The sequence below is a fragment of the Zonotrichia albicollis genome, chromosome 26 (assembly GCF_047830755.1).
Source record: "Zonotrichia albicollis isolate bZonAlb1 chromosome 26, bZonAlb1.hap1, whole genome shotgun sequence".
Lineage (NCBI taxonomy): Eukaryota > Metazoa > Chordata > Aves > Passeriformes > Passerellidae > Zonotrichia > Zonotrichia albicollis.
Genome location: NC_133844.1, coordinates 8,547,351 through 8,556,020, shown reverse-complemented (window position 1 = coordinate 8,556,020; position 8,670 = coordinate 8,547,351). Strand labels below are relative to the sequence as shown.

Below are 8,670 nucleotides of genomic sequence, written 5' to 3'. Positions count from 1 at the left end.
GGCATCCTTTGGGATCCCTCTGGCAGCATCTCAGGGCTGGAAATCCTGAGATTTGCACCCCAGATGTGTTTGGGGGTGTCTGGGCACTCATCCCTTTACCTGGCCTGGTGTTACCGTGGAGGAGCTCGGTCTGGGTGCCACGACTGCTCCAGGATGGGATTCCAGCAGCTTTGACCACCCCAATCCCACTCCAGGATGGGATTTCCAGCAGCTTTGGCCACTTCTGTCCCAATCCAAGCTGGGATTTCCAACAGCTTTTACCACTCCCATCCCACTCCAAGATGGAATTTCCAGCAGCTTTGGCCACTTCCCTGCTCCCAGGGGGAGAGAATCATTCCAGGGTGGCAGAGATGGGAGGAGGGAATCATTCCAAGGTGCCAGGCAGCTGTTCCAGGCGTGCTGTTGTCCCCAGCAGGATGGGATGGGATGGGATGGGATAATGGGATGGGTTCCTTTTGGGAACAGCCTGGCCCGGGGCTGGGAGGGAGGGAGGGAGGAGCCTTCAGGGCATCTCTGGGAACGCTTTTCCAGCTCGAATTAATTGAAGCCGTGCCGGGAGGGGGTGCAGATTCCGTGGTGTGCATCCCACAGATTCCGTGGTGTGCATCCCACAGATTCCGTGGTGTGCCTCCCACAGATTCCGTGGTGTTCATCCCACAGATTCCGTGGTGTTCATCCCGCAGATTCCGTGGTGTTCATCCCACAGTTTCTGTGGGGATTCATCCCACAGATTCCGTGGTGTTCATCCCACAGATTCCGTGGTGTTCATCCCACAGATTCCGTGGTGTTCATCCCGCAGATTCCGTGGTGTTCATCCCACAGTTTCTGTGGGGATTCATCCCGCAGATTCCGTGGTGTGCATCCCACAGATTCCGTGGTGTTCATCCCACAGATTCCGTGGTGTTCACCCCACAGATTCCGTGGGGTTCATCCCGCAGATTCCGTGGTGTTCACCCCACAGATTCCGTGGTGTTCATCCCACAGATTCCGTGGTGTGCATCCCACAGATTCCGTGGTGTTCATCCACAGATTCCGTGGGGTTCATCCCACAGATTCCGTGGTGTTCATCCACAGATTCCGTGGTGTTCATCCCACAGATTCCGTGCTGTGCCTCCCACAGATTCCGTGGGGTTCATCCCACAGATTCCGTGGTGTTCATCCACAGATTCTGTGGTGTGCATCCCGCAGATTCCGTGGTGTTCATCCCACAGATTCCGTGGTGTTCATCCCACAGATTCCGTGGTGTTCATCCCACAGATTCCGTGCTGTGCCTCCCACAGATTCCGTGGTGTTCATCCCACAGATTCCGTGGTGTTCATCCCGCAGATTCCGTGGTGTTCATCCCGCAGATTCCGTGGTGTTCATCCACAGATTCCGTGGTGTGCATCCCGCAGATTCCGTGGTGTTCATCCCACAGATTCCGTGGTGTTCATCCCACAGATTCCGTGGTGTTCATCCCGCAGATTCCGTGGTGTTCATCCCACAGATTCCGTGGTGTTCATCCCACAGATTCCGTGGTGTTCACCCCACAGATTCCGTGGTGTTCATCCCGCAGATTCCGTGGTGTTCATCCCACAGATTCCGTGGTGTTCATCCCACAGATTCCGTGCTGTGCCTCCCACAGCTCCGAGGGCTCCCCCGGAGCAGCACTGTGGGGACAGAGTGGAAAATCCTGCAAAGCAGCAATTCCTTCAGATCCGTGGGGATTTATCCCAGCTCCACAGCCCTGTGGCTCTCAGGTGTCAGCTGGTGGCATATTCACTGCTTTTGTGCTGTACCAGGGACTGGTGAACCTTCATAGGAAATTTTCCTTGGAGCAGGGAGTTCCTGCTGCCACTGAGCTCCCAGCCCTGCTCCCTGAATTCTCACATTTCCACCCCATTTTTTCACCCCAGCTCCCCAAATCCCCACTCTGTTTGTGTCAATGAACATCAGTCTGCAGGCCCTGCTGCCCAGCCTGGCTCTCCAGCTGTGCCAGCTGTGGCTGCCACACCTTAACCCCACCCCAACTTGGGCTGGGATTGGTTTGGGAGGAGCTCATCCCGACCATAACCCAGGGGTGATTTATTGGCTGTGGGTTCTGGGGGATCTGCGGGCAGGGAGCGATGGGCGATGCTTATCTGCACCTCAGCGCAGGGATCACATCCACATCTCTCTTTTCACGCCTTTTCCGTTCCCCAGCAGCATCCCCGGAGCCTCCAGCCCCGAACGTTCCCCGGAGCCTCCAGCCCCGAGCATCCCCGCGGGCGGTGCCGGTCCCGGGGCGTTGGGAAGGAGCGGGGCCGGTGCCTATCCCGTTCCGGGGGATGCCGGGCGTTCCTGCGAGCATCCCGGGCCCGCGGGATTGGCTGCGGGGGCCAAACCTTTCCTTTTTAGGCTGCGCCCGGCTCCGCTCGGGGCTGCGCTGCCGCCGGGCCCGCGGCCGGCCCGGGATGCTCGGGGATCGCTCCGGGGCTCGGGGATCGCTCCGGGATCCCCCCGGGATGCTCGGGGATGTTCCGGAATTCAGCATTGCTGGATGGACTGGCAATGCTGGGGACACTGTCCTGCCCCTTGGGTGACAGCCCAGAGGTGACAGAGCCATCCCTGGGGATGTGGATGGGCTGGCAGTGCTGGGGACACTGTCCTGCTTTTGGAGGTGACAGCTTTGAGGGGACAGAGCCATCCTTGGGGGACACTGGGGCTGTGAATGGGCTGGCAGTGATGGGGACACTGTCCTGCCCCTTGGGTGACAGCTCAGAGGGGACAGAGCCATCCCTGGGGACATTGGGGCTGTGAATGGGCTGGCAGTGATGGGGACACACCATGGCCCTGTGCTGCTCCATGGGTGACAGGCCAGAGGGGACAGAGCCATCCCTGGGGACATTGGGGCTGTGGATGGGCTGGCAGTGCTGGGGACACCATGGCCCTGTCCTGCTCTGGAGGGTGACAGCTCAGAGGGGACAGGGCCAGCCCTGGGAGTGCTGGATGGGCTGGCAGTGCTGGGGACACTGTCCTGCAATGGGAGGTGACAGCTTTGAGGGGACAGAGCCATCCCTGGGGACACTGGGGCTGTGAATGGGCTGGCAGTGCTGGGGACACACCATGGCCCTGTCCGTCCCAATGGGTGACACCCAGGGCCCGTTCCCTCCCTCTGGAACCATGGGGGGACACCAGGATTTTGTGTCCCTGCCCGTGGTGACAGCTCCAGTGCTGGGATGTCCCTGCCCCGGGCACAGCTGGGGATCACCCCGGGCCCGCCGTGCCTCAGTTTCCCCGGAGCCCTCGCTGGCTCGGGGGTGACCCGGGGCCATCTCTGCCCAGGGCCCGTTGTCCTTAAAAAGGCAGCCGGGAGTCGGGAGCCTCTGGTTGGGCTCTGCAGGGCTGGGGATGGCCGCGGGCTCGGGGACAGCTCCCACCGTGGCCCCGGGGGGCTCCGGGCTGATCCTGATCCCCCTCCAGAATCCCCGGGAGGGATCAGAACCGGGCTTGGCACTTGGACCCACAGCCCCTGGACTGGCTCAGGAGGAGCATTTGGGGCTTTGGGACAGCAAAAGCCCAAAAATGGGGGCGGAGAGAGAGAAAAGGCATCCCGGGAGCGCCGGTGGGGGAGCGGGGCCGGGAGGAGCCGGGGCGGCTCCGGCAGCTCCGATCCCCGGCCGGGCCCGGGGGTGTCCCCGGGCAGCGCCCCCCGAGCCGCCCCCAGCCCGCTCCCCCAGCGCCCCCCAGCACCTGGAGCCGCTCCCGGCTCCCTTTCCCAGCCCGTCGCTTATAAGGACTTGAGTCTCACTTGTTTATCGCAGCGCAGCATAAAAGGAACGGATCCCGGCGGGGCTGATGCTCCCAAGCATCCCTGCCATACATTTTCCTACAATAATTAACCGTGCCGGGTCCCACCGCCGGCCCGAGGTCAATTTAATGAAATAAAACACCTTATATGGCCATATGGCCGGCACACCATCACTGAGCCTATTTAGGGTCTTTGTTTAGAGCGGATCCGCCTCTGAGGTTCCTCGGGCCCGCCGGTATTTATACCCAGGGCGCCGGGGCTCGGTCCCAGAGGAAAGGAGCTCTCGCCTCCGTGGTGAGTACTGCCCTGCCCCGCTGCCCTGCTTCTCCTCTCCTCGCAGGGCATGGGAAACACCTCAGGGGGTTCATTGGGGTGCCCCAGCCTTCCCGGGGTGGCACCAGCTGGGTTTGCCTGGCACGGAGGGGGTGCCAAGCTCGGCACGACCCCACGGCGGAGGTGCTGAGAGCTGGGCTGAGGCCAAGGCAGGTGGTGCTCTGGCAGAAATCTCCGTGATTTGGGGCTTTTTCTTTTGCTTCCTCCGTGATTTGGAGTTTTTCTTTTGCTATCTCTGTGATTTAGGGTTTTTCTTTTGCTCTCTCCACGATTTGGGGTTTTTTCTTTTGCTTTTTGGGCTCCCGCAAGGTTTTGCCCGTTTCCCTGTGGATTGAGGAGCTCATCCCCTGGCACAGGGGGCACCCCTTGGGAAAGGCAATTGTTTTCCCCCCGTTTTTGGGGGCGGATGCGAGGTCAGAGCAGCAAAGTGCTGCTGAGGCTGAAGCCGATGAGGAGAGGGCATCACCTGGCACCCCCTGCCCGCTTCGGGGGGCACCAACCGGGCACGGCAGCTCCTGGGGGAGGCTTTGGCACCAATTTTGGCCGCGAAGAGGCTGCAGAAGGACGGAGCAGCAGCAGGAGCAGCGTGGAGCAGCACCCACGGGGAGCGAGCATCACCCAGGGAGGATTTGTGGGGCTGCCCCTCCCCGAGGACTCCGACAGCTCCGAGCCCAAATCCCCGGTGGCAGCAGCACGGGATGAGCCCATCCCACCCTGTGTGTAACTCCCCTTTCCCCCCTGGCCAGCTTTTCCCCCAGGTCCCCCCAGCACCGAGCGCTGCCACCCCACCATGTGCGACGAGGAAACCACGGCCCTGGTGTGCGACAACGGCTCCGGGCTCTGCAAGGCCGGCTTCGCCGGGGACGATGCTCCCCGCGCCGTCTTCCCCTCCATCGTGGGCCGGCCCCGGCACCAGGTGGGTACCCGGGGGGGTCTGGGGGAGCCCCCAGCCCCAGCTGGGCAGCACAGCCCGGCTAACGAGGCCTCTGTCCCGTTAGGGCGTCATGGTGGGCATGGGGCAGAAGGACAGCTACGTGGGCGACGAGGCGCAGAGCAAGAGGGGCATCCTCACGCTCAAGTACCCCATCGAGCACGGCATCATCACCAACTGGGACGACATGGAGAAGGTGAGGCCCTGGCGGGGCGGGGAGAGGGGTCAGCCCTGCCTCGGTTCGGGCTGACGCCCCCCGGTTCTCTGCCCCGCTCAGATCTGGCACCACTCCTTCTACAACGAGCTGCGCGTGGCCCCCGAGGAGCACCCCACGCTGCTCACCGAGGCTCCCCTCAACCCCAAGGCCAACCGGGAGAAGATGACCCAGGTGGGGCCCTGGAGATCCCCCCTGGACGGGGCTGGAGCCTCCAAAACTGCAGGGAGGGCTGGGGGGATTTGGGGGATGCACGAATGGGGAGTGGGGTGTGGGATAAGGGCAGAGATCCCGTGGGAATCCTGATGGCCCTGGGGGTCTCTTGGCATTTTGTGGACCTGCAGGATTTGCCCCACCACGTGTCCCCATGGCTCTGTGAGATGGGGTGACCCCCATTTCCATGCCACCCCTCGACCCACGTGCTCCCCACTCTGTGCACAGCCCCACGTGGCTCTGTGCACTGCCATCACCCACATTTCCCCCTGTGGGGAATTTTCCCCTTGGCCCACGTTTTCCCACATCCCATGTGTTTCCCCTGTCCTCTTCTCTGCCTTACAACCCCACATCCACCCATTCCTTGATGCCCCACAACCCCACATCCACCCATTCCCCCGTGCCCCACAACCATCCCCGTGTTTCTCCATGCCCCACAACCATCCCCGTGTTTCTCCATGCCATGCCCTGAAGGCACAGGGCTGGGCTGGGCCGTGCCGGTGACCCCCTTGCCCACCCCTCACCCCCTGCCCCTCTCCTGTCCCCCCCAGATCATGTTTGAAACCTTCAACGTCCCCGCCATGTACGTGGCCATCCAAGCCGTGCTCTCCCTCTACGCCTCCGGCCGCACCACCGGTGAGTTGGGGACACCGTGGGGGACAGGGCCCAGCCCGGAGCGTCCCCTCCTCACCCTCCCCGTGTCCCAGGCATCGTCCTGGACTCCGGCGACGGCGTCACCCACAACGTGCCCATCTACGAGGGCTACGCGCTGCCCCACGCCATCATGCGCCTGGACCTGGCCGGCCGCGACCTCACCGACTACCTCATGAAGATCCTCACCGAGAGGGGCTACAGCTTCGTCACCACCGGTAGGGGAGCGGGGACGGGGACGGGGCGGTGGCACCGCGGGGACGCCGGGCTGAGCCTCCCTGTCCCGCAGCCGAGCGGGAAATCGTGCGCGACATCAAGGAGAAGCTGTGCTACGTGGCGCTGGACTTCGAGAACGAGATGGCCACGGCCGCCTCCTCCTCCTCGCTGGAGAAGAGCTACGAGCTGCCCGACGGGCAGGTGATCACCATCGGCAACGAGCGCTTCCGCTGCCCCGAGACGCTGTTCCAGCCCTCGTTCATCGGTGAGCGCGCCCCGGTGCCCCCAGACCCTGCTCCAGTGCCCTCAGACCCTGCTCCAGTGCCCTCGGTGCCCCCAGACCCTGCTCCAGTGCCCCCAGTTGCCCCCAGACCCTGTCCCAGTGCCCTCAGACCCTGCTCCAGTGCCCCCGGTGCCCCCAGACCCTGTCCCAGTGCCCCCAGTGCCCCCAGACCCTGCTCCAGTGCCCCCAGATCTTGTTCCAGCCCCCAGTGCCCCCAGACCCTCCTCCAGTGCCCCCAGACCCTCCTCCAGCCCTCCCTCACAGCTGACCCCACCCCAATCCCCCCCTGGCCATGGTTGCCCCCATCCCCTCCAGCAGACAAACACAAAATGCCCCTCTGGCCATCCCCCAGCTCCCCTGGTGCCCCATGGAGGCGTTTTGGGGCTCCCCCAAGGCCTCAGCACCACCCAGAGCCAGGGCAGCCCCCTGGGGGGGCACAGGGAGGTGACAGGGAGGTGACAGCCCCCTCCCACGGCAGGCATGGAGTCTGCTGGCATCCACGAGACCACCTACAACTCCATCATGAAGTGCGACATCGACATCCGCAAGGACCTGTACGCCAACAACGTCCTGTCCGGCGGCACCACCATGTACCCGGGCATCGCCGACCGCATGCAGAAGGAGATCACGGCCCTGGCCCCCAGCACCATGAAGATCAAAGTAGGCCCCGGCTGAGCGGCCGGCACCCCAAAGCCCCTGGTGCTTTTTGGGGTTTTGGGGCGCTGCTAACCCGGTGTCCCCGCAGATCATCGCCCCGCCGGAGCGCAAGTACTCGGTGTGGATCGGCGGCTCCATCCTGGCCTCCCTCTCCACCTTCCAGCAGATGTGGATCAGCAAACCTGAGTACGACGAGGCCGGACCCTCCATCGTCCACCGAAAATGCTTCTAAGCCCCCTCCCCGCCCCGCGGGCGCCCCCCGTGCCCAGGCCGGGGGGCCCCGCTCCCCCCGGACCCCGCTGCTCCTCCCACGCCCAGCGCGCATTAAAAAAGCCTTTTCTCCATCTCAGAGCCTTCCTGGGACCCCTGGGCTGGGGGGCTGGGGGATGAGGGGGGGAGGAGCCCTGACCTCACCTTGGTGGCGTGTCCTGCTGGTGGCCTTGGTGTCCCCAACCCCATGGCAATGCCCTCAACCCCGTGTTGATGATCCCAACCCCATGGCAATGCCTTCAACCCCATGGCAATGCCCTCAGCCCCATGGCAATGCCCTTGACCCCATGTCGGTGCCCCCAACCCTGCCATCATGCCCTCGACCCCATGTTGGTGACCCCAATCCTGAGGTGATGCCCCCCAACCCCATGGCAATGCCCTGCAAGGATGCCCCTGACCCCATATGGGTGACCCCAACCCCATAGATATGTCCTCGACCCCATGTCAGTGCCCCCAACCCTGCAAGGGGGCCCTCGACCCCATGTTGGTGACCCCAACCCCCTGTTGGTGACCTCGGCGTGGTTTTGGTGACCCCAACTCCCTGTTGATGTCCTTAGCCCCATACTGGGACCCCAAGCCCATTTTGGAGACCCCCAATTTTGTATTGGTGACCCCAATGTTGTTTTGGTGGTCCCAATGTGGTTTTTGGGGACCCCAACCCCATGTTGATGTCCTTAGCCCCATGCTGGGGACCCCAAGCCCATTTTGGAGACCCCAATGTTGTTTTGGTGACCCCAACCCCCTGTTGGAGACCCCAATGTTGTTTTGGTGGTCCCAATATGGTTTTGGTAACCCCAGTGTGGTTCTGGGGACCCCAACCCCATGCTGATGTCCTCAGCCCCATGCTGGGAACCCCAGTGTGCTTTTGGTGACCCCAACACTCTGTCGGTGACCCCAATGTTTTATTGGTGACCCCAATGTGGTTTTGGTGTCCCCAACCCCATTTCGGTGCCCTTGACCCTTTACTGGTCCCCCCGATCCCCCATTTCGTGCCCCACCCCCTCTCCCCTGCCCCCCCGCATCGCCCTGACGCGCTGCGGACAGGCGTCTCATTTGCATAAATTACCATACCGCTCCCGTCCCGCCCCCTCCCCTCGCTGTTTCCGCCTCCTCCGCCCCGCCCACTTCCCGCG

General features: G+C 63.0%; 1 protein-coding gene across 3 annotated transcripts; it reads left to right on the top strand.

The window, feature by feature from the left end:
• The first annotated feature begins 1,395 nt into the window (after positions 1 to 1,395).
• On the top strand, positions 1,396 to 7,620 carry ACTG2 (actin gamma 2, smooth muscle). Of its 3 annotated transcripts, XM_074559218.1 has the most exons (10): positions 1,397 to 2,571; positions 2,653 to 4,063; positions 4,849 to 5,018; positions 5,101 to 5,229; positions 5,311 to 5,421; positions 6,012 to 6,096; positions 6,168 to 6,329; positions 6,401 to 6,592; positions 7,089 to 7,270; positions 7,356 to 7,620. In XM_074559218.1, exons 3-10 carry the CDS (start codon positions 4,893 to 4,895, stop codon positions 7,497 to 7,499), a joined length of 1,131 nt encoding a protein of 376 aa, XP_074415319.1. In that variant the 5' UTR covers positions 1,397 to 2,571; positions 2,653 to 4,063; positions 4,849 to 4,892; the 3' UTR covers positions 7,500 to 7,620. The 3 variants fall into 3 exon arrangements, with proteins under 3 accessions (XP_074415318.1, XP_074415319.1, XP_074415316.1); XM_074559215.1 differs by having other exon boundaries at positions 1,397 to 4,063; XM_074559217.1 differs by having other exon boundaries at positions 1,396 to 5,018.
• Positions 7,621 to 8,670: the final 1,050 nt, after the last annotated feature.